General features: G+C 37.5%; 1 protein-coding gene across 27 annotated transcripts in view; it reads right to left on the bottom strand.

Annotated features, from left to right (window-relative positions):
• Positions 1-26051, bottom strand: part of SNAP91 (synaptosome associated protein 91) — a gene marked incomplete at both ends in the record, with an annotated part of 138059 nt that overhangs the window by 24922 nt on the left and 87086 nt on the right. For 9 of the 27 annotated variants that reach the window (XM_080806550.1, XM_080806570.1, XM_080806572.1 and 6 more), the window contains 8 exons: positions 7858-7941; positions 9201-9284; positions 9729-9800; positions 9968-10045; positions 10250-10513; positions 11177-11284; positions 17060-17227; positions 17373-17387. In XM_080806550.1, coding sequence (XP_080662676.1) covers positions 7858-7941; positions 9201-9284; positions 9729-9800; positions 9968-10045; positions 10250-10513; positions 11177-11284; positions 17060-17227; positions 17373-17387 — 873 coding nt within the window. Of the gene's footprint in view, positions 1-7857; positions 7942-9200; positions 9285-9728; positions 9801-9967; positions 10046-10249; positions 10514-11172; positions 11285-17059; positions 17228-17372; positions 17388-26051 lie in introns of all 27 variants that reach the window. The other 18 variants (XM_080806555.1, XM_080806557.1, XM_080806559.1 and 15 more) reach the window with 12 other exon arrangements.

Genomic DNA, 26051 nt, shown 5'->3' with positions numbered 1-26051 from the left:
TCTCACTAGGGTTAAAATTGAGATAATTTCATTATATTACAAATTTGTTTCTTCAAATCACAATACTGGGTAGATAGAAAATGCTTAGTTGTACACACTGGCTCAGTATGATAATAAAACACGAATCAGAAAAATAGGCATGCACTTTTCTGCCAAATCCTCCTTAATAACTTTCATACATGTTCTAGTCCCATTGCTGCTACTGCTAAGTGTGGGCTTCCCCAGATCAGCTCTCAGGATTTATAAACAGCCACCCAGAGGGGCTTCCTACTTCCAGTGTGGACCTCCTCCAATCTAGTCTCTGCCGTGCAGCTGGAGTGATCTTTCTGAGTAGGAAACTTTGACAAAGTTACTTCCCTAAAGTCCTTCACTGGCTCTCCGTAACTCTCAGATTCATATAATGCAGATTCCTTTGTATAGCAATCAAGCTCTTCCGTCTCTGTTCCCCTCCCTGCAAACCAGGTTGCTTCCCTAACACCAACACTGGGAGTCAGATGCTCACTCCGGACTGAAGCTCTCACGCCCTGCTGCCAGCTACAGCTCCGCCCACCCTCGCACCCCAAATATGTTTGAGTTACATGCTCTGTGTCTTCTGCATCTGATACACATCTCCATCCCATTCCCACCACGTGTCTTTATTCCCACCCGAAGCCTCTGCTCTGGGGATGGCTTTTTAGTGTCAGGAGCTGTCTTCTCCTGTTTTTCACTAGTATTCAGCACAATCCCTAAAACACTGAATTAATGTTTACCGAATATTGATACTTTGGAGTATAAAAGCTCAGGAGAAATCAAATGCCACTGTAAAGTAACCAAACTTAAAATTATTTACCTTTTGAAGGCTGGAAGCAAATAATGTCTCTCAAACAACAGACAGAAGCAGAAGCAAATCTCACTCTGTACTGCTTCTGTATAAACACGCAACCGGTGAAGGCAGAAATTTCTTAGTAAGACACTGGAAGATAGTCTATTACCGAAGAATGTATTACTTCTAGAAGTCTTTTCTATATTCATTGGATTATAAATATTCCTTCCAACTAGCCACATCTTCTCTTTCACAAATTGCTTGCAAAAACATGAAGAATACTTTAAAAAATCCTTAAACTTTCATTCTATTGAACTAGTTTACAAGTTTGAAAATGACTTCCACTGAAATTCTCCGGCTACTGTTTTCTACAGCTGGGAGTAATGTTCAAGTCATGTTGCTCCCAGACACTGATAATGACACAAGTTTAGGCTTTTCTTGTATATGTATGAAAAAAATGCAATTTGGAAAAATTGCTACCTAATAAAGGATGGCCTTTAAAGTTCCCAGTGGCCACCCTGAAGTGATTTTAGTATTTTAGTGACATAGGCATTATGTAACTTTTCTAACGGAAGAAAAGACATTCTCCAGATTTTTAAGAACTAGTACTATGAAGCAAAAATGGGATAGAAGGAAGTATTTTTGTGGATGGGATCATTTGGTTTTAGGGAGAATGATGGTTGTGTTGATGTTGACTTCTTAGAAACATCCCACATCTCAAGCTGGAATATGGCTGTGGTTAATTTAAGCAATTTTTCTATGGTGTGGTTCTCTTTGTTATAGGTGAATGTGGGGACAAGTGTTCTTGGCTCTCAGTTTCGAAAACTTGACCAAGAAGAGACAAATTATTCTAGAATCACAGCATATAAGTGTTGGAGAAAGCCTTTTCATCATCTGATTCAATCCTGTCTTTCCATGACTAGAAGAAGGGATACAAAGGGGAGGTAACATGTCCACCCAAGATTCAGTGGTAGAAAGAGAAAAACAGGCTTCTACACAAAGTTCTTCTGCTTAGTACTGCTGAGTTTCATAACATAAGTAGATCACATCCACAGGTGAATAATGAAAAAAAAAATTAGTGACTTCCCCAAGAAAGGGAAGGGTAAAGCCAACACTGGCATGAAGCTCACCACATACCACCAGGGTCACTATTCTAAGCATTTTTTTTACGTTGAACCTTATGAACTATATGGATTGCTAATATTTGACCATTTTGGTCCTACAAAAACAGCAGGTTTACATTGTTCAAACTAAAACATACATTAGCTCATTTAATCCTCACAACTCTGTGAAGTGTCACATATGAAAACACTGAGGCCAGAGAAGTTAAGTAATCTGCCCAAGGTCAAATGAGGACAAATGAGAGCCCCAGGATTCCACACAGGAATCTTCCAGAGTTTGGGTTTTTCACTACAATACTACATGGCCTCTTTTCCACAGCTGGGAATAACTCCAGAGTTGTACTCTTCCTGTAGGCTTATAAACTTGACAGAGATCTAGAAAGATTTCTTTCCCCATTATATTCAGTTCTTATGAAGTAGGTGCCCTCAAAAATCTAGACTAATTAAAAAGCTATAAAGTGATATAAAGTAACCAACTGATTAACTTAAAGAGAAAATCTATTGCTATACTCTGAATGAAGGGTTAAAGAGGAAAATTATAGACATTAATAAGGGGAATTCCCTCTGTCAAATGAAAAGTTTTAGAGTCCTGGAATAGAGGTAAGTAAAAAGAAAACCCAAACCAGAACTCTTTCTTCCTATATGGTTCTAAATTATATTAAGAAAGATGTTCTATGGAATTAAGGTAACAATCAGTAGGCTCCTGGATATCCTACAGGCATATTTGGACTGTCTTCCACTATAACTGAATCGTTGTCTCTCTTCAAGTGGTCAAACATCTACAGATACACACTGTCTTTGTCTTATGAATCTACCTTCCTAAAGGAAAGAGCTTGCACACTTAAGGAAGTTCTATTAACAGACATATCAAAACTGACAGTCACAGTTGATAAAACATACCACTTGGGTCAGGAGAGTGAAATTTTAAAACTACTGGTAGATAAACACACTCCCACACATACTACCCCCACACTCAGGTTTGCTCCATTATGTTAAAGATAATGTCACCTCAATTACTCTGTAATGTAGTCAGCTGTTAACACATTCCATTTACTAAGATCAATCTAGGTAATTAATATCTCTAAGACTAATACCCTTCGTCCAGCACGTTTCAGACAGCTTCCCCCACCCCAACCACAGTATGAAAGAATTGGTTCTCTGTAGATCTTCCCATTCAGTGGATATTACTAGTTACTAATTCCACACTAAACATATTTATATTTTAAATCAGTTCAAAGACCTCTGTGGATCTGCTAAAAAGTCATCTGTGTCATTTGGTTAACAGAAAACGCAAAACTACAAAGGGCCTCATGAGACTGGCCTATATCATTCCCATTATTCCCTGTCTTTAGAATTAAAGATATGATGTGGCACATTGCTATACTAGTACAAATCTATAGTGCAGTCACCCCAGAATTGTGTCTATTATTGAAAAACACGGTTTTCTTGCTTGATGTTAACCTGAGAAGTTAGGCATAATACACCTAATCTCCCTTAATAATCCATTTTTACATCTGTCATCCAGTAAGCTATATATTTTAGACACCTACATTTTTAGCTGGGGCATCTGAAGAGGAGTTTGAGAGCTTTATTCTGCACTGTATAAAATAATACTTCCTTTTACTTGATACAAACTTAACTTCCAAGTTTCCAGTCAGACTTCACTTGAGGCATAGATAATATCTGTATCCTACCAATAATCACAAATGATTTGGAGAGAATTATTCCTTGAGTCTGTTCTCATTGGCCCCAAAAGTTGTCTTTTCTAGAATATTCTCTGGTTCCACCATGCTGGGTACACCAAACAGAATCTGACACTTTACTCAAGAGGCAGAAGATGACTAAGATGATATTTCATGAATAGTTCAATTCTGGAATTGGTATTATTTGACAGTGCTAGAAGTAAATTTGAATAAAAAAGAATAAGCATTTTTATGAGAGATAGGCCCAGTTTAAAAGACTATCCATTTAGTCTGTTTCCTTGTTTCAAATTATATACCAATTTTCGACAAAGCTTTCTTCCACGATTTTGAGATGATTATTTTTGCTTTAAAATCTCTAAAAATCATTTTGAATATTTGATTATACTACATATTTATGCATTTCCCTTGTTACATATAAGTAAGTTTATTCCCTCAAAAAAGTTTTGAGGAGCAAGAGCCCCTGTTCAGTATTAGAGAGTCCACACCTTCCATTATTATATATGTGTATTTTTCTTTTTTATTTTCACAAAATAGTCTTATTACTAAAAACCAATAATAGAAGACTCTAAAGACTCACAAAATAGATATCTCTCTCTCTCTTTATTGGTTCAAATTCCTACTTGGAACCTGATATTTGTGGACTTCCTTGTTATCTATGATTGGGTTCATTTATCTTTAAATAAAAAAAAAAACTTCCTCTCTATTTCAACAGCTGTGGATTTAACTGGTCTCTCTTCATAGACACCCACACAAGTATACTACATTTTTTTTTTAAGATTTTTATTTATTTATTTGACAGAGAGAGAGAGAGAGAGAGCACAAGTAGGCAGAGAGGCAGGCAGAAAGAGAAGGGGAAGCAGGCTCCCTGCCGAGCAGATAGCCCGATGCGGGACTCGATCCCAGGACCCTGAGATCATGACCTGAGCTGAAGGCAGAGGCTTAACCCACTGAGCCACCCAGGCACCCCAAGGATACTACATGTTAAGCTTCACTGCAGATTACCATAGCACAGTGCCCCAAGTATTTGTTCTACCACTGATACTCAATGAACAGAAATATCCGGGCAATCTGAAAACTCTGAAACAGCCACTGTCAGCTAGATTAAATATATATAAGTGTGACTGGGATTTTATACTGTGTACGTTAGCAGGAGGGTTTTTTTTTTTTTTTTTTTTGGCTAGGAAATTTGCTTCTAGCTCATATTTAAAATTATATCGCTATTACATGATATTTTTCAATGAGAACATGGATTCTTGCTGTTTTCACCTAAACAAGTATGAGAAATGTTTTTCTAGAAGTAAAACAAGTACGAAAAACTAGGCCAAATAATTAAGACCTAGAGAAATTAGAATTTAAAATCTCTTATATCAGGATATAAGCTAAAAGAATAGTTTGCCTCCTGTCAAGTAAATCAGACTCAGATATGTACAAATTAAATTATAAGAATTGTTTGTAAAGTGGGGTGCCTGGATGGCTCTGTTGGTTAAGCATCTGTCTTTGGCTCAGGTCAGAATCCAGGAGTTCCAGGATCAAGGCCCGCCTCTGCATCCGGGCTACCTGCTCAGCAGAGACTGCTTCTCCCTCTGTCCTTCACCCCATTCGTGCTTGTGCCCTCTCTCAAATAAATAAATAAAATCTGAAAAATAAATAAATAAATAAAATCTTACAGAAAAAAAAAGAACTGTTTGTAAAGCTAGACATTAAAACCCATTCACATCTACTTACACTAAAAGTTAATTTAAATAAAAAAACAGAGAAGGAAGAAAATGTGCACTAAATACTTTCCCATCATTAAAAAAGTCACAAGATGTTGCGGTGGGAAAAACGGGACGCGTAGAGTCAATAAAACGTACGTAAAGACACTGTCACTTCCATCACTAATTTCCTCCTTTTCTCTCCCATTTTACTAAGATTTTAGGATGGACGACGCAATTGAGCAATGTAAGCTTGTTTTTGGTGAATTGTTCTAACCTGTACTGTGTACGTCCCTTTCTGGGCCTTCCCGTACACAAAGCTGCCTGCTGGGCTCGGGCTCCCGATGATGAACTTGGCAGTAGGTGACGAAACTCTTCCTGTTTGTTCCAGATGCATTTTAGAACCTATCTAAAGCCATTTTGACCCCAGGAGCAAATCTCTTGGCTCTGCCACTGACTTCTGACTTTGAACTGAAAGGGAACATTGTCTTTTCTCATAGGCTTTGACCGGCCTCTCTGCACCTACTCCCAGTGTTCTTCACTCTTTTGGAAACACAAGATCTCAGGTTTCAGCTCTGGAAGCACAGGGAGGTTAAATGGGACGAGGACAATGTGGCTTTGCAGCCCTGGAAATGCTTAACATGGTGGACCGGGCTCCCCCCAGGCTGCTGTGTGATAGGCTTACAACCCTTCTTTGGGACCGCTGTAACCCAGAGAGAAAGAAAGACTTCTCAGAACTCTGCAAAAAGCCAGAACACTTGATTTCATATGCTATCTCAACCTTAGTTATAACTGCAAAGCCAAAGGTTTATAATCAATAATTCATTTTGAAATTGATGAGGTCATTTCCCCCAAATAGCCATTTAAAACCATGCTATTTCTGTGGCTTGTTAACAACCTACTACTGAAACTTGAGAACCTGAAGTAAGGTTCTTGGTTTTGTAAGAGCTTGAAGGATTCTGTGGCCAGTTTGAAGCTGCGATGAAGAATACCCAGGCCAGAAGAAAAATCAGGCAAGCTAGTATTTTTTTTCTCCAAATAACCAACTGTGTTTTGTGTTAGGCGCCCCGAGTCTTCTCATATTTGCACCTTCAAGGTCCACAGCGACATTCCAGTGGAACTCTGGTTCTTCACTATTCAGGAGAATACCAGCTGGCAGTCACTGGTATGACGTGGATTCAGCAACCAGCAGTGTCATATTTAACGAGGGTAGTCTGAAGAGGAGAGGACCGACACAAACGAACTGCTACCGCCCCCGAGAAAGACGGTGGAATAGCCAATCGGAATGACCGCTGGAAAGGGAGGGTAGCAGCTGGGCTGTGCTTCCCCTTGCTGGGCTCTTGAGAGAAGACTGGACCTCATACCAAACTTCCTACAACGCTGAAAGGTGACGAGGGTCCTCTTGGGAGCTCACTGCTCATTGCTAATTAGCCCAAGAATGAATGTTCTATGCCTGCTATACCTGGCCAGGACTGTTCATTACATGAAAAAATCAGACCAGGTCATTAACTCTTTCAAGGGTAACGTGACCAGCAGGAATTTTAAACTGAGAGACTCTGAACATGGCAACTTCCTCGTGCCGATGTGACCCACACTCTCATCAATCCCCTGCCAACCTTATGACCAAAATATATCCCTTGTGGTGACTGGGGAGGGACACTGGAAGCTGTGTCTGAGTATCGGAGGCCTCACTGATGCTACTGCTGCACTTCCTGCTGCGGCCCCTTCTAAGTCAAGTCAGAGTGAGGAAAGCCAGCAGTGTCTTATGAGTCTGATCGATAACCTCAGCCTGAAACTCACTACTGTGGTCTTGCAAATGGCAAATGCTTTGCCTGTAAAAACAGTAATTTCTTGATCTGGCTATCACTAAGTACACTTTGCCTGGCCTTTTTTGTTGTTGACTTTTACGATCTTTGCATCTTTGAAATGTTACCTTTTATTTTATCTATCCCATCCTGTCAATAAGCGATAATCCTAGGCATCTTGTACCAGTCTACTCCACACTATGGCCTGGTGAACTGGGATCTCGCCAGAGGTTTTCAGATTAAAAACTAACAGCAGCAACAACAACAACCCAACTAGTTAAAAAAAAGTGGCATAGGTAGCAGCAGCTTCAACCCTGGTAGATATCTGACAGTTTCTCCTAGAGTTATTCGTGTTACAGAATCAGTTGTCAAACATAATGGTATCTTTCCACAAAAACGCCTTTAAAAATGGGCACAGGCAATACAAGATAAAATTTGCTACATAAGCATATTACTTTTTTAGTAAACAAAAAGAAATGTACTAGCTGAAAGTAAGGCATTTGGGAGCATCCAAGGAGCCATAGGGGTGACCTGTATACAACTATGATTTTAATACTCATTTCATAAAATCCTGGAAGGTAACCTTCTATTAGATGGTGTCTTGTTTTTCAATTTTATGTCTCAAAAGGGAAAGAAAACATGCACCTTGAAATTTAAATATCTGTTACTTACAAAGATATATCCAAAATTAACTTCCACAAAATACCATTTTATTTTAATTTAATTAATTACCAGCTAGTAGGTCTGCCGACGCTGATGAACTAGAAGCAGCCTGAGGTGCAGGTTGGGGTTCAGAAGCACTACTTCCAAATGCATCTACCCATTATCCATTGTGCAGCACAAAAGTAAAAGAGTGTGAACAGTAAGTACAGTAAGTCAATTAAGTGTTTTGCCAAGAAATGCATAGACATGACACTTTGTATGGTTGAGCTTATCACCTGTGGATATATGAAATGACTGAGTGAGCTGAATTACACTCTGACCAGTTTATTCTCTCAAAAAAGAGTTCTGGAATATCGCAGATTAACACCCCTTTGTAAGAGTCAGTTCTTTTTTTCTTTAAGAATAAAAGTTTTGGTGTAAATCTTCAAATAGGACCAAGGTTTAAAAAATTTTGCCCAAAAGCAATACAATGGAATTTTCCCATTTAGAACTCTATTCAACTTAGAAAAAAAATTAACAGACTGAACTCAAGCAGCAGCAACCACACTTGTACCCATTTATCAGAGTTCAGTGTTTATTTGCCCCACGTTTTGACCTCCTGAATGTCAGAGACTGTGACACCATCGTCCCCGTCATGTACTCATCATGGCACATACCATGATGCTTCCATGTACACTAGGTAAGGTACTCAGTGTGGTTCAACTTGCCGAGAATGGTATTTTAGCCCATGGCGTACACATCTATGAACATTCATGAAGAAATCACTTCAAACCTGTATTTTCCCTATAAATTTACTGCTAATAAATGACTTAAAATGCATCACCCTAATAAGTAGTACAAGAGTTAATTTAGTACATCTCCCTACCCTCAGTTAGCATGTAGAGTAAGGGGAAGATACCAGTGAAACATCTTCTGGTTCTCTGGAAGGATTTTAAAACATTAAGCTCAATAAACCCTATAGATTAATGAAGGGCTCTATGGCTTATGTTCTCAGTTTCGACTGACTTATTTGTTTTCAATTCTAAATTATCGAGTTAATGGGTATATTGCTATTAAGAACGTAGAAATGTTGATATAGCCAACAGATCAGGTTCGCCAAGGAAGAAAAGTAGAAGGAAATTCCAATTCTACATAAGGATGAAGAGAAAGTTAAAAACACCAAGGCTTCAAATGAAAAATGATCTGGTTCTATCAGGCATGCATTGAAAATTATGACAAATGGATGAGGATGAAGAGGATGATGGCAAAGAAATGGAAAGGATCTTAGAAACTTAAGTTTACAGTGAAGAGATGGAAATAACTCTGGAGTCAAAGAAAAATGATGGAATATAACAAAAGAGAAGATGTAAAGACTATTCTGAAGGGTAAGAAAATAAAGACTCTTTTCGTGTTGAAGGAGGAGAGATACGCACCCCCAAAAAGGTCTATCACACCTGAAGAATCCACCTTTGCTGGAGAGGCAGTGGTTGCAGGAGATGGTGTCGCAAATGCATCCACTGTGGTGAAGCAGACAACAGGGAAAATCGTTCATCACCCAAGGGAAAATGAAACCATGAGCCTTGACAGATGGCTTCTTAGGATTTCATGTTTAACAGCAGGCGGTAAGATTGCAGACAGTCTTAACAGTTAAGACAAAGCAAATGGATTCAAAAATACACACTTTGCAGAAGAAAATAACATCTGCCTTCTTGAACTCAGAGGGTTTAGTGTGGGTGGCGGTGGGGCGGGGGGCGTCAGAGTTTTCTCTCTTCACCAGCATTAGATTGGAAATTATGAACCTCATCAGTTGGTGATGGGCCAAAAGGAGATCTTTTTTTCCCCTCAAGGGGATTTTGAGTTTCAAAGAACTCCAGACAAACCTGAATGTTTTGGTATCTGCCTCTCCACACATAACCCCCACCAGACACGTCAGACGGTTTGGCCTTGGCAGGAGCACTCACCGGATAAGAGGTCAGCAGTGAGAGAACTCTCAGGCACAGGAGAGGCCCCTTGTGGTGGAGAGGAGAAAGCATCTTCCGAAAGTGAAACAAACCAAAACCAAGCAGAGGTAAGTAGAAAGCTGAAATCAAAGTTAAATATCTAACAAATGCATTATCACAGGGGAGCAAAAAGAGTTCAGTCATGAGAACATCGGGGGGAAACGAATGTTCAAAAACAAAAGGGGGGCTTCGGTTTTTACCTGTCCCAAACAGGTCTATGCTAGGCGCAGCATCTGGCTTAGGCGCCGCGGCGACTTCCGGAGGGGCCTCAAACAAATCTAAGACCAAGAACACACATGCCTTTACTCAACTCCACAAGCCCACCTGACGCAGCAGCATCACTTCCCAGTTCTGCAGGAGCCCGGGGGGACAATTCCGAGACAAGCACCGTGGAGTATGCACAGTGGTCATGCAGTAAGGGTTGTGGATGCGGGGCCTTACAGGTGCCGGATGGAGAGAGTTCAACAACAACAAAACGTTACCACCAAAGATATCTAGAGCAGGAGGAGCGGCGGTGGTGGTGGCAGAGGTGGTGGCGGTGGCGGCGGCGGTGGTGGCGGCGGCGGCGGTAGTGGCAGCAGTGGCAGCTGCGACAGCGGGAGCAGGAGAAGGAGCAGTGGCGGGAACCGGAGGGGCTGTGCTAGCTGTAGGGGTAACTACAGGAACACTGGTCTCAGGTGGCTTCATTGCAAAGAGGTCCAGCTCTGGCGCAGCCTCTGCACTACCTTCAGACGGGGCAAAGGGGTCTTTTGGAAAGGAAAGCGGAGACACACATTCAGCATCAGTGAGGAAAGAGACAAGAGACAGAGGCGTTGTAACTATGGGTAAGACACCTGACACAGATATTCACACACTAGCTAGGCATTAGGCTGCTTGGACTGAACTACTATCCTATCAGCAAGGCTCAGTGATTAGGATGCTTTTCTAAAAAAAAAAAAAAAAGAAAATTTAGTAGGTAACACAAGTTAAGAAACTTAAAGGCTTCAATGTAAGATAAGCCTACGGTCTAGGATCAGAGATTGTTATTCTTCAAATCCTCAATCTGGGCAATTTGGTAGCTTTAAAAATTCATTAAAACATGCCTATATAGTAGAACTCGCGCTACACAAGAGTGCAATCCAGCAGGAGGGGACCAAAAAAAAAAAAAAAACCAAACAAACAAACAAAAACATTAAGAGAGCATACTTGCCCTGACAAAAATTGTCAATCTTGAGAAATTGTCAATTTTGATAAGTATGCACGTCGTCATCTTAATGTTTTAAGTGCCAGCACTACTGAGTCAGTTATGATGAAGGATCCTTTATACTCAGAAGAAATTAAAGTCAGAAAAACATATGGCCACATCTCACTACGGGCATTTCACATCGGGACAGAGAAAACAACAGACTTGCTCGCGACTGTCGACCCACCATTTCCTGAGCATGCATCAAGGGCTGCGGCTACGGGGGCTGGGGTCGCTGGCGCGGCGGCCCCTTCGGATGCTGCAGGGGCCTCCCCGGGAGAAGCTGCAAAGGCATCTTGGGTGCGGTTTGTAAAACAACAGAAATTAAAGAATAAAAAGAGAAGAAAATATTGTAAAAGAACCAAGTTAAATTGCAGAAAAGGCTCCCTTATACAACATGAATTTCTTCAAACGCATTCTTACGGCCCATGCACTGTTGGCGTCACAGAATCATGATTCTTTGTGCTCCTTCGTGTTAGTTCCATGCAAGTGGTACAGGGTTCATACTGCTGAGGCCCTATTAGGATCCATCAGGTAACAAGATTCTCATTGTATAAGGGCTCGGAGAAGCATGTTTTATGTAACATTAGAAATTAATGGATGTGAAGATTAAAACCCCAAAATAACTTTATTACATGATTTAAGACCTTACTCTTTTGTGGCCAGTGAACACTTATTCACTATGTTACCATGATGGCTCTTTGGTGGTTTCTATCATAGATGTCTTCTTTAATGGCAATGAAATTAAACAAATGATGGTAATGTAAATAAATAATTATAGTTCAAAAAATTTTTATGGTCTAGTACAGGCATAATTACACTGTGAATACGAAAGGTTTACTAAGTATTCATTAAAAAGTTAAGTCTTTGCTTATCCTTGAGAAACATTTTCAGATACAACCAAGGATTTAAGGAAATAGATAACAAAATCAGGGGATGACATTGTAATGCCTTTATTTCAACTTCAATTTATCATTGTTTTAAAATACTGTATTGTTCTCATTATTTGGAAAATGATCTATTTTCAACAAACTAAAAACATAGTTTCATGCTTTAAGACTATAAGCATATCACTATTTATAGCAGAAAATCCATTAATATATAGGCAGCCCCAGTTTATAAACGCCCAGTATATAAATGACTGATGTGTACAAACAGCACCCAATGTATTTCTGCCAGTAAACCATGTGAATTTGATAAAAAAAAAAAAAAATCAAAATCCTAGAGCCTTCGAAGAGATTCTATAGTTCAAGGGTACAAATAACCAAGCTATCATAAGTATGGTTTGCTTAGAAGAAAACTCCTGGAAATATTCACCTAGAATCTACCACTTACCTGCTAGACTCCTCATCCTAAAATACTGCCTTTCACAGTATCTACAAACGTTCCCTAAAATACAGTTCCTCTGGCCATTAAGGATTTATCATATAGGCTTGTGAAATGCTACACAGTATACCCTTTCTTGGAGATTTATGTAGTATACATTAGGCTGTAGGAAGTCCTATAGTCAGGACACTTATTTCTGAGTTTAACCCAGCATGGTCTAAACTGATCTTAGTATGAAACAGACTTTCTTTCTTGTTTTTCTGTGCTGAGGCCGGGCATTAAGTGGAACAACACACACTAAACTAGTCACTTGGGTCAAAATGTCCTTTACAAAAACACAGATACCCTTAGGACACAATCAAACAATCGGTTATTCATATCTTACAGCTACACAAGGGAATGTGTTTTCAGACCAAGGTTCTGTCTGGGGAGAGGCCAAATAATAGCGGAGTGCAGCTAGGCCAGGCTTGCTTCCCCAGATGCAATGCTAAGGATACTGTACTAGAGGGCCTAGAGCAGTACGAAAACCCTAAGAGCCAGGGCAGAACACAAGACAGTAGAAGAGGAAGCTGGCAGGGCTGAAAGCATTTTGCCACAAGTCAGGTCTGTTTTCTTTCTTTTTATTCTCATAAAAGCTTGAACCAAGGCTAATAATACTAGGACTAGTAAAAACAGTAATAGCGGTCACTAGTGAATACTTACGTGTCGGTCACTGTGTAAATACTTTGTGGACATTATTAAATTTAATTCCTATAACTATCTCACAATATCGGCTCTATTATCTCCACTTTGTAGGTCAGAGAACAGAAGGTTGGGGAGGCTGAGAGACGACTAAGATCACAAAACAGGCAAAATGGTGGAGTCAGGATTTGGTTGTAAACTGATAGTGGTTTGTGTGTTTAACTACTATGCCGCACCGTTGCAAGCCATGCCACACTCTGTTTTGTCTTTGTAGGATGGAATAAACACCAGTTATGTCAGTGTTGGGGGTCAAATAAATATCCATGGGCTGGCCTCTTTAATTATCACCTTTATGAAAGTAGGTAAAACCCATATTTGTAACCATGTCCTCACAAGAGGTTTTTTCCCTTCCCTGTCATCTCCTTTTAATGCTTCTCCTGTTACTTAAACTAGACATTATAAACTCATCTAGTCCCATCAGAACTTCTCTTAAAGACAGGAGCCCAGCTGCTCCAGGCCTGTCTGCTAAGTCTTCCGGGCCAGGAGGGAGAGATCGGCATGAGCGAGGCTGCAGCTGACCCTAGCCACTGCCTGACTAGCCAGGAAGGAGACCCTAAATGACAATTGTCCAGCAGAGCTCAGCAGGCTCCAGAACTGAGAGAGGTAATAGAATTTTTTTGTTGAAAATAAAACAAAACTTGTTCTACTACCTAGCTTTCTTTCATTATCTATGGCAGCATTATCCCTCCGGTTCTGAAAACTCAATCTTTTTCCAGTTAAGTTCTCCTTCCCTTGGTACCCATTTGCAGTTCATTTTTACATTTTGCTTATTTTCAAAAAGTGCTATTTCCTGGACATGCATGTTCCTGCTGTTCTACAATTATGGACCCAGTCCAGACCTTCCCCAGCAAAATCACCTCCTTGATACCATTATAGACCAGTCTTCTTTCCCTTCTAGCAATCTAGGAAGAATTTTCTCTTTAATTTTTTAGCATGTGACTACTTTTCTAAAAATTTCAAATAGCTGTCATTTTCCCCAACCTGAATTCTCCCCATCTTCTCCAGTCACATAAGCCATCTTTATATCACATACTTGGCATAAAGGTTTCAGTCATTGTCAAGGTCACCATTCTAAGTCTTCCCCAAAGGTCCCAGGTTATAAGACTCTATACATGAAATCTACTTTTAAGAGCTATATTTAAGTACTGGTTTTAAGGAAGGTTGATTAAATTAGTTTCTCAACAAACTTGTGTAAATGAAAGCCAGCTTGTGAGCTAAGCTGTTTTCCAGCCACTTGGTTTCATGCCCACAGACTACGATGTCCTCATGAAGGCTTGCTCACAAATTGACACAAGTGACTGAAAGGGTACCCTGGTGGATGTGTAGAGGAATTAGTCTCACTTTAGTATTCTCATGCTTAGAAAAATCCCATGTTGTCACAAACGAACGTGCTGCTGTTAACAAAGTTTTCAAGTGAAAAATAGAATATTTTAAATAACTTTGTCTTTTATTTTCATCAGTATCCGTAAACTTTACTGATTTTTTGAAAAGCACAATACTATCTTGCTGTCCTGTTCTGCATGACCACAGCAAGCAGATTTTTTCTTAAAAGTTCACTTTAAAAAATAAAGCACTTAGTAAATACAATGTTTCTGAAAAAAAGTTTTTAATGATTTACATTGAAATAACTAAAATGTTATGTGGGGTATCAATCTGAATATTTAAAATTGATGGACATTTCCTATTTTTCAAATCTATAATGAGAATGCACAGAAAACATCAATGTTTTAATATTTCATATTCATGAAATAAATTAGCTACTTTTCAGAAATGAAAGCTCTTTAACTTATTTCTAAAGCTATTTATTTAACATTGATGTACAAGCTAGACAAAACCTCGAAAGCACATTTTTAAAGTCATGTAAACAAAATATCTGGTGCCCTTATGTATTTAGGAGTTCTAACACTTACCCATTTTAGTGATACAGAGTAAGAAAAAAAAATGGCCATACAACATGGCCCATCTCTAAATGATTCCTTAAAAGTCAATAAAGAGCATGAAAGAAGTTAGGGAATATTCTCAAAAAGTACCTAACAGTGATACACATAGACTTGTGACCATAAATGATAGAAATTTTATAGCTCTCAGAGGTCAGGAGACAGTTTACGGGACTATCCAGATCAATAAAAATGATTGTGATGAGATTTACAGATGTACTCACTCTACCCACAGCCAAATGCCTAGAAAAGATACTGGTAAAATCCCAAGGAAGGCTCCATTCTTTGGCATTAAGTTAGATGGCTTTCTGAAGTGTTAGTCTTTTAAATCTGTATTTCAGGGCAGAAAAAGCCATGGCAATATTTACAAACATACAGATTTTTCTGCGTGAGGAATGCAAAAAAATCAGTAATTAGTGATCAACACAAATGGCATGATGGCACAAAGACTATTTCAAAGCAATATATTAGGCTTTATTACTCTAGAGAGCCATGAGGGAAGCAAGCTGGAGTTGATTGATTTCTTAAAGGCAATTAAGCTCCTTACAAATGTACTGAAAAACAAAAATCATTAAATAGCTAAAGATATAGAAATATTTAAGCACAAAATAGTTATCCACCCTGTTCATATTTTCCTTGAAGTTTTTCTGTCAACATAAGCCTATGAGAAACCACTCATACCCAATGCCAATTGTATGGGGGAAAGGGAGGACGTGAAGAAGTTGGTTTTATAAAGTTAAGCTAAAAATTTAATTTTTGGTCTCAGAAGTTATAGAGGCATAACTATAACTTTTGCTAGTGGTTGGCTATTTTTAATAAAATATTCCAAAGCTTTTCCCTACTTCTTAAAAACAAAACAAAACCCGCCTTCTCCTATAGTAGGAATGGCAGGATAGCAAGGCAGCAGCAACTTCCTTGTGTGGAACTGGCCATGATGCTGTGTCCAGTTCGGTGCTCCTTGTCTCAGATGATGTTGGCCAGCCTCAGAGACTGGGGCGTGGCGTGGCGGGGAGCACAGTGCTACATGGCAGTGTGTTAAGCGTACGTTCCCAGGGGAATGTACAGCTCCACCAGAGCTGCCAAATCTCTCCTGCTCTCCCCATCACTTGCCTCCTCCAATTTCTTTACCATGTTCTCAAAATGCCCTGGGAAAGATGTTATATGGTAATGAAACACAAAAACGATGATGACTGTAACACCATTTGATATATGTATTTGACATGAGCACTTCTCCAGGTGTGGACATCAGCACCACTCAGACGGGGAGATGTAAATATACTGGTTTCAGACGGTTCCTCAGGTCCAGGCATATTATACTGCCAGAGTCTACGATACCTGACCTGAGCTCACAGCTATAAATCAACTCTGTCAGAATTTACATCTGCACGTAAAGTACATTTTCAGGCAATCATTTCAAAGCCTGACCTAAACCTGTTTTCCATCAGCATTCTGAGTGTGGTATCAAAAAATCTCTCAAAGTTCCAAAGCCCAAGATGCTCCAAGTTTTTGCTCGTACAGAACAAGCTTATGGTTACAAAAATGGGCATATCTCTAAACTCTCTTCAGAGACCTCCAAATATGAACTACTCTTAGATATTTTTTTGTCTTACATCTTAAAAAAATAATTTAAGCCAGGACTTCCCTTTTAATATTCTCCAAGTATTATTCATTCAGCTGGTGTGAATGTGGTCAAAAAATCAAAGCTAGATATGATACAGAGGTCTGGTACCACTTTCACATAGATTCTACGGGGCAGGAATGTGTATAGGACAAGGGTTCTAAGAGCAATTTAAATCCTCACTTTAAAAAAAAAAAAACAGAAAAATAAAATGGGCCTAAACCATTGCAACCTTTGCTCTAAACCCACTAAAATTAAGTCAAGATAAAGTTATCTTTATCTTGATAAAGATAAATTTAGCAAAGATAAATATCTATGAATAAACAGGTAAAAAGTAGTGAAACATTCTGACAGGCTGTCATATAATGTAGACACTTTTAAGCCCCTTAACTCTAAGGTAATCTTCGCAAACCTGGCAGGAAAAGGACCAGTGATGTGACCGACTAACCTCCAAAGAGATCGACGTCAGCAGTAACAGCAGTGACAGTTGTGGTAGTTGAGGCAGAAGCTGAAGCAGTTGCAATTTCAGAAGTTGTAGTAGGAGGGGTAGGTTCTGGTGCAAACGGATCTGAAATTTGTGCTTCAGAGGGAACAGAGGAAAGTGCAGCCAGAGAATCTATGTTGCACCACCGACAGAGAACAGACAAGAGAGAAGAAGAGGAAAGGACACAAGATATACCAGACTCCAAATGACCGAAAAAGGACAGTTATTTAGAGACAGAAGTCTCTCAAAACAGAAGTTTAAAATAAAGCTTACTCACCCTCTCCCAAAAGGTCTATCGATGTCCAATATGTGTCAGCATATGAAGAAATGAGAGAGAAAGCTGAAACATGCAACCACACCAATGTCCAAGCAGGGTGAGGTACTAACTGAAGACATTTCAGTTGTATGCACCTTTCTGGACCATTTGTAATTTTAAAATAGCATACTACCTATTATTATCATGGAATGTTTGAGTGGGAAGGGACCTTAGGGATCCCCTAGACCAAGCCTCCAGTTTTATAGGTGGGCAAACTGGGAGCAAGCAAGGTCAAGAGACTTACCTGATGTCCACTCTAAACAACTTTGACAAACTCAATTTCTTACCAGATTTACCATTTCATCTGCTTTGATGGATTTTACTAAACGATAAATATCAATTCTTAAGAAACTGTAGTTAATTAAATGGTATTAATCATCTATTTGATGTGTCACTTCAGTCCAGAAAACCACAGAATAAATACAGGCTTAATGATAACTGTAGTTTGATTGTAGAACGTACCAAACATAGTCAAAGAACTGAGTCCAAGTTTAGGGGCTAGGGAAAAACAACCCTCACCTAACGATTTTTGTCTTCATAAATTTCACATTATTAGATGTTTTTCAATGTGGTATATAATCTCCCCATTTATAAACATTATGTGACAACATATGAGAATAATTTTTAAGATGAATGGGACAGATTGTGCAGCATCAAAACTTTTCAGGCCATCCGAGGTCTGCGTTTCTTTCGGAGGTGCATACTTCCTTAGGGTTCAACAGTGGGATTACAGTTGGCATCCTAAATAAAAAGCCAAGGAAGGGTAATTCTTAACTATACTATGACTTTAGGTTAAACATTTAGAGAGTCCAATAGCATTCTTGTATTCCCAGTCATGTGATAAACCCCAGGGCTCATATTTGAAATCATGAATGTTACTGGAAATTTATTTTAATCATAAAGAAATTTTATCAGAACTCATTAGGGAGCTATTTTTTAAAGAGCCTTAAAAACAATGTGAGAAATCAGTAAACTAAAAGTTCTAGAAGACGTTTAAAGAACTGGGAAACATAAATTTGACACTAAAAATGATCACATACATTTAACCATGCAATTTGCAAACCCAATAAATATTAGATAAAGTACTCTATAGGCACATTAAGGTAATCAAAGCCGGTGCTAACCAAATCTTATATATTTCATAACATTAAAAAATTATAGCACACAGGGTACTTCACATTAGAAACTGTTTTTTAATTTTAGAATGTATGCGTAATTAACACCAGCCAAAAGGGAACTATATTGATTTGGGGCTGTTAGCTGATCAGGTCCCAAATCCTGAGAAACAGAAGGTACTTCCAATAATTCCTCAAACCAACAGTATCAGGCCCAATACAACTGTTACTCTATACTCATACATTCTAAAATATTAATTAGAAACCAAAATGGGTCATCAGAAGCCAGACAGACTTGGTTTCTCTATTCTCCTGGCATTGGTAGGACTCTCTCTAGTCTTGTTTTATCAATGGCTAGTTCAAGATGCAATATGACTTAGCAGAAGACCCAAGAGCCATGTGATTTAACAGTTTCCAGACTTGTTATTGTCTAGGACAGGGAGTGAGAAATTCATTTTGTATATCTGGTAAGTGATAAAGGAGAAAACTATTTACATCTATTAGAAGGAGAGAGAAATAGAAATATTTTTAAAAGTATAAAGGATTAAAATACTTGTTCCATGTTTTTGACTAGTGTTTTATTCAGATGGAGGCTTATAATACTTGCTGCAATATGATGAAAGATGGAAATGAAAATTTCCCAGGGAATGTATGACAATTAAAAATACTGGTGCATAACCGATGCTGAAAGCTTTCACTACAGGTGTTAGTCTCTAAAAATACAAATTTTCTAGAAGAAATATAATTTATGTTATTTCTTGCTTTATGCAAAATTTTCCCTGCTATTAAAGAAAGCCCTACATTAGGATGATCAGAATGGTTATTATTCTCAAAGCTAGCACTTTTTTTTAAATTTATTTTTTTAAATTAACGTATAATGTATTATTTGCCCCAGGGGTTCAGGTCTGTGAATCGTCAGGCTTACACACTTCACAAAAGCTACCACTTTTTTATAAAATATTGAACTATACAAAACACCCCTCCCCAAAACCCATAGCAGCAGAGTTCAATTCACTGGCAAGTAGTACATAATCAGAGTTATTTTTTTGCATTATGGAAATTACTGGAAAATATTCACTGTAATTGAGGAAATAAAACCACAACTAGATAAATAAGGAAATCTGTATTTTGCAGTGATATGAAGCAAAACTTCCTCGATTATTATAAAGATTGAATGTGTTAATATATTTAAGTGCTCACCCATACCTGGAGCATATCAAATGCTGGCTAATAACAATAGCAATAGCTAACATTTAAGTTGTTAGAATTTTCATTACAGAACTCCGACTTTCAAAGCTACTATAAATCTGTGTGTATGTGTGTGTACACATGCATGTTTCCAAAACAGCCTGTAGCTATGCCCCCAGATTTAATTAACAAGCAAATGGTAATACAGGTCACTAAAATTGCTTGTACTGTGGGTAATATTCCCCATGGAAACTATTAGAGTCATATGATTGCATGATAATGGTAAGCCTTCAAATGGATGTTGGTAATTATTTTCTATTAGGTCTCTTAATTCTAATAAAAATTCTAATTCTTATTTAATTAATTAATTCTAATAAAAACCATAACTAGGTCAACTAATTATAAAAAGACCCTAACAGAAATTCTATATTTCTCAGAAAAGAGAAATTCCACCTTAAGCATTTTTAAGAAGAAATTATCTGTTTCCCACTCTAAGATACACAGAAATACAACACACATACTCACTTATTTGTGCTGAGAGAGGAATTTATTATGAAGAGAAAAACACTCTCATTATGGGGCCAAAGGCAGGGATTTAAAAAATGCTGTCTTCTTTCAGTCAAACATGTTCATTATCAGCCCACAGAATGCAAATCTTATATGCATTACTTAACTTAGGTTTACTAAAATACGAATTTGCTAAAACGTGGTTGTTTTATGCCAATAGGAAAAATACTATCATTTACAAGATGCACCTGAAAATGGGAGTATTTATCAGTATCCATAACCCCCAAGACAAATTCATAAACACTTGAAATGCCCTTGGTGGTTGGAAAACGAATCCTCTTACTAGCATTATGGTCAGATAAGAATATTCAAATAAGTCTACAGTCTTAAAGTTTATAGTTTATTGTTTGGTTTTACAAAATTAAAATGCGCTTCAGTAATAGAAGTTTGATTTTATCAAAGAAGATTGAGAAAGTGATTTTATTTATTTTTGCTTAGAAATAATGAGCCAAACATATTTGTTACAACTTAGCATCATGTTCAACCACTTACTGGGTATCTATAGGAAAACTGCAGACCAAAGGTAACGAATGTTTCTTGATTTCATATTACACAAGTTTACTTCAATTTCTCAAGGCTTATAATTTTTACTATTCTGCTTGGAATTAGAGAATTTATTACTGTTTTTCCCTCTGGCTGAACCTCTACTACTATGAAATACTGCAGTTATATATATACTGCAGTTATATATTTCTTGAGACAGTAGATTAATGATGTCTAATTATCAAAAAGTGACCATCAGGCCCTAAGCCAAGGTTCTGCTAGCCTATCAGGTATTTTGTACAGTATAAAAAAAAGTGTTCCCTCTGTACCAGCAGATTAGGAAAAGAAAAGCACCTTTTTCTCAAGGAAGAAAAAGGTTCACAGTTTGACTTGCAGAAAGCAGGCTGGATTTTAGTGCCTCTCATCTTGCTTTTGATCGAGACATAAACTGCATGTCCCTATTGAACAGAGCTGACTAAAATCACACTATTCTGCTTTTCTCTTTATCCACTGCTATCTTAATGCTTCAATCACCAATAGTTACTTATTTCTAACAAGACTTAAATATATTCTGATAAAGTTGGTTATTAGAACTTATTCCTTACAGTACAGTATCTTAGCAAAAAGTGCCTGAAGATAGAAATGAATAACAATGTTTCCCTGCAATTTTAGAACATTTCACCTAGCTTTATCTTTTCACTTGGCATTCTTCTGGTGCAAAATTAAAAAAAAAAAAAAGAAATAAAAGAAGAATAATTACTCTTCAATTTCATGCTAGAGAATAAGGTGAAAAGAGACGGTTTACAGTTTCACTGTTTATTTATTAAAGTTCTAAGTAAATCATTAAATGTTTGATAAGTTCTAAAAATTACAGTATGTATACGGATTTAAATAGTTCACAGAATTAAAGACAATACATTCGTATAAAACTGAAAAAAAATTTTGTATAACCCCACAAATTATAAATTAACATTAAATTTTAAATTATAAAAGTTCCCTGAAAGTCACTCGTATGAATTTATGACCAAAAATGTGTGGTTTAAAGATATGGATTTGAAGCATTTTAAGTGAACTGGAAAGCACAATTGTTATAGAACACTGTGGTAATGAAAATAAATTCTTGTAAATTGAAATAATCAAATATTTCTGAAAGATGAAGGTCAGAATGAAAGTCTGAGAGCCAGAAGACTGCACTTATAAAATCTGAACAGCAATATTTTCCTTTTAACAACTGAAATTTAATAAAGTTAAGTAAAGTTGAAAAAGCAATTTTATTTTAAAAAATTGATAGCTGTAAGCTTAGGAGTTGAACATTTCAACATAAGAGGTTTAAATATTTAAAGTGGAAAACACAAATATTTAAAATGCTCATATTTATAATTAGCATTGTAGGACTGGTATGTATCCTACAGATAGATATATTGTAAGACTGGTTATCTGTAATTTATTTTGTTGCCGAAACAACTTGCAAATAAAATCAAGAGATTATAGCATGTATTCTGATGTCATCCTGACACATTGTTTAGCGAGCTCACCTGAGGATTATTTAATTATCTACGGGAATGTAACTTTATTTGACTTTGCAATTTAAACGTTAATTAAGTATTCTGATTCTAAAATGATATATTAAAAGTTACAGACCTTGTCTACTAGTGATTGAAGTAATATTCTGTCTGGGAGAAGATAACTTCAAGATTTCATCTTTTTTGCCCTATTGGACATTAACTAATTTTGTATTTAATGTCCTTAAAGTTATTCTTACATTCCTTTTCAAACATGAGTAAATACCAAGTTCCTCAAAATGTTCTCTGAACCGGACACCTGGGTGGCTCAGTCGGTTAAGCGTCTGCCTTCGGCTCAGGTCATGATCCCAGGGTACTGGGATCGAGCCCCGCATCGGGCTCCCTGTTCAGTGGGGAGTCAGCTTCTCCCTCTCATTCCGCCACTCTCCCCTGCTTGTGCCCGCTGGCTCTCTAATAAATAAATAAAATGTTAAAAAAATGTTCTCTGAACCATCATTTTCATCTTACTGATTTCCTCATCAGTGAGTTAATGTCTTTCACCTGTGCTGTTTTTCCCCCCACCTTAGTTTTACTGATGTATATATTCAAGGTGTACAATGTGATGATTTGACATACATATACTTTGTGAAATGATTAGTACAATCAACCTAACACATCCATCATCTCACACGGTTACTAGTTACTACCTTTATTTTTGTGGTAAGAATACTTAAACTTTACTTTCAGTGAATTTTGAGTATACAATAGTATTACCAACTATAGTCATCAGCTGTACATTAGATCTCCAGAACTTACTTATCTCACAACTGACCATTCCTACCCTTTGATAAATGTCTCCCCATCCTGTGCCTTACTCTACATCCTCTGCCAACCACCATTCTAGTCTGAGAATTCAACTTTTTTGGATTCCACATACAAATGAGATCATACATATTTGTCTTTCTGTGTCTGGCTTATTCCCTTAGCATAATGTCTTCCACATTCACACCCATGCTTTTGCAAATGGGAAGATTCCTTATTTTTAGGGCTGAATAATATTTCATTGAATTGATATATAACACATTTTCCTTCTCTTTTTGTCCACTGACAGACATTTAGGTTATTTCCATATCTTGGCCATTGTGTATAAAGCTTCAGTGACTATGGGAGGGTAGCTATCTCTTTGATATGTGTGTTCGTGTGTGTGTGTGTATGTGTGTATATCCATGTAGAAGTAAAATTAGTAAATTATGTGGTAGTCCTATTTTTAATTTTTTGAGGACTATCTATACTGTTTTCCATAATAGCTGTACCAATTTATACTCCCACCAATAGTGTAGAGGGTTCCCTTTCCTCCATACCCTCATCAGTACTTGTTATCTCTTATCTTTTTGGTATAGTCATTCCAGCAGGTATGGGGCGATATGATATGGTTTTGACTTGCATTTCCCTGGTTAGTGATACTTAACACCTTTATATATCTATTGGCCATCTGTCTGTTTTCTTTGGAAAAATGTCTATTCAGGTCCTCTGCCCATTTTTAAACCAAGTTGTTTGGTTTTTTGCTATTGAGTTGAGTCCAGACATATTTTGAATATTAACTCCATATTAGGTACATGGTTTGCAAATATTTTCTCCCACTCTGTACGCTACATTTTCATTTTATTGATTGTTTCTTTTGCTGTGCAGAAGTTTTTTAGTTTGACATAGTCCTACTGCTTATTTTTATGTTTGTTGCCTATGCTTTGGTGTCATATGCAAAAAACTCATTGCTAAGACCAGCATCTAAAAAGATTTTTGTTTTCTTACAGCTTCAGGTATTATACTGAAGTCTTTAATCCATTTAAAGTTCATTTTTGTGTATGGTATAAGTTTCCAATATTATTCTTGTGCATGTGGATATCCAGTTTGCCCAACACCATTCATTAAAGATACTATCCTTTCCCTGTTGTGTATTGTTGGTGTTCTTGTCGAAAGTTAGTTGACTGTATGTATGTGGATTTATTTTTGTGCTCTCTGTTTTGTTCTGTTGGTCAAGGTGTCTGTTTCCATATCAGTATCATACTATTATGATTACCATAGCTTTGTACTATACTTTGAAATCAGGCAATTTGATGTCTTCAGTTTTGTTCTTAAGATTGCTTTGCCTGCTTGGGGTCTTTTGCAGTTTGTACAAATGGCAGGCTTATTTTTCTATTTAAGGGAAAATGTCATTACAGTTTTTCTTGGTATTTCACTGAATGTATAGATTGCTTTAAGTAATATGGACATTTTGACAATATAAACTTTTCCAATCCATGAATACAGGAATACAGAAACACCACTTTTGTGTTTTCAATTTCTTTCATCAATGTTTAATAGTTCAGTGTACAGATCTTTCATGTCCTTGATAAATTAACTCCTACATCCTTTTGATGCTACTGTAAATGAAATTGTTTTCCTCACTTTTTCAGATAATTTGTTGCTAGTGTATAGAAATGCAATTTATTTTTGTATGTTGATTGTGTATCCTGCAACTTTACTGAATTTATTTATTCTAACAGCTTTTTGGTAGAGTCTTCAGGGTTTTATACATACAAGAGTATGTCATCTACAGAGACAATTTTGCTTCTTCCTTTCCTGTTTGGATGCTTTTATTCCTTTTTCTCGTCTAATTTCTCTTGCTAAGACTTCCAGTACTATGTTGAATAGAAGTGGAGAGGGGCATCCTCGTCCCTAATCTTAAGAGAAAAAGGTTTCATCTTTTAACCATTGAGTATGATGTTAGCTGTGAGCTCATCATATATGGCCTTTATAACATTGAGGTACATTCCCTCTACTTACAATTTGTCAAGAATTTTTATCATAAAGGGATGTTAAAATCTGTTAGGTGCTTTTCCCACATCTATTGAGATCATATGATTATTGAGATCATATGATTTTTTTTTTAAAGGAAACTCCATGCCCAGTGTGGAGCCCAACAAGGGCCTTAAACTCACAACCCTGAGATCAAGACCTAAGCTAAGATCAAGAGTTGAAGGCTTAACCAACAGAGGCACCCAGGGACACTGAGATCATATAATTTTTATTCTTCATTCTGTAATACCATATATCACGTTTACTGATTTGTATATATTGAACCATCCTTATATCCCAGGGATAAATCCAACTTGATTATGGTGTATGATCCTTTTAATATATTATGGAATTTGGTTTGCTAATATTTTGTAAAGCATTTTTGCTCATCAAGGTTATTGGCCTGTAATTTCCTTTTCTTGCAGGGTCCCTATCTAGCTTTGGTCTGAGGGTATTACAGTCCTCAAAAATGAGTTTGGAAGTGTTTCCTCCTTTTCAATGTTTTGGAAGAATTAGAGAAGAATTAGAGAAGAATTAGAGAATTTATATTTATAATTGTTATATCATCTTGATGGTTTGATCTTTTTATCATTATATAATATAGTGATCTTCTCTGTGTCTTGGATAGTTTTTTGACCAAAAATCTATTTTGTCTGATGAAAGTATAGCCAATATTGCTCTCTTTTGATTATCATTTTCATGGAATATCTTTTTTCTATCCCTTCACTTTACCTATGTGTGTCCTGAAAGTTAAAAATGAGTCTCATAGGCAGCATATTATTGGATCTTGTGTTTCTGTTTAAAATATTCGTTGAGGGGCACCTGGGTGGCTCATGGGGTTAAAGCCTCTGCCTTCAGCTCAGGTCATGATCCCAGGGTCCTGGGATCAAGTCCCGCATCGGGCTCTCTGCTCAAGAGGGAGCCTGCTTCCCCCTCTCTCTCTGCCTGCC

The sequence above is a fragment of the Martes martes genome (assembly GCF_963455335.1).
Source record: "Martes martes genome assembly, chromosome: 6".
Lineage (NCBI taxonomy): Eukaryota > Metazoa > Chordata > Mammalia > Carnivora > Mustelidae > Martes > Martes martes.
The sequence above is the reverse complement of the archived record's forward strand: the minus strand, read 5'-3'. Positions and strand labels throughout refer to the sequence as shown.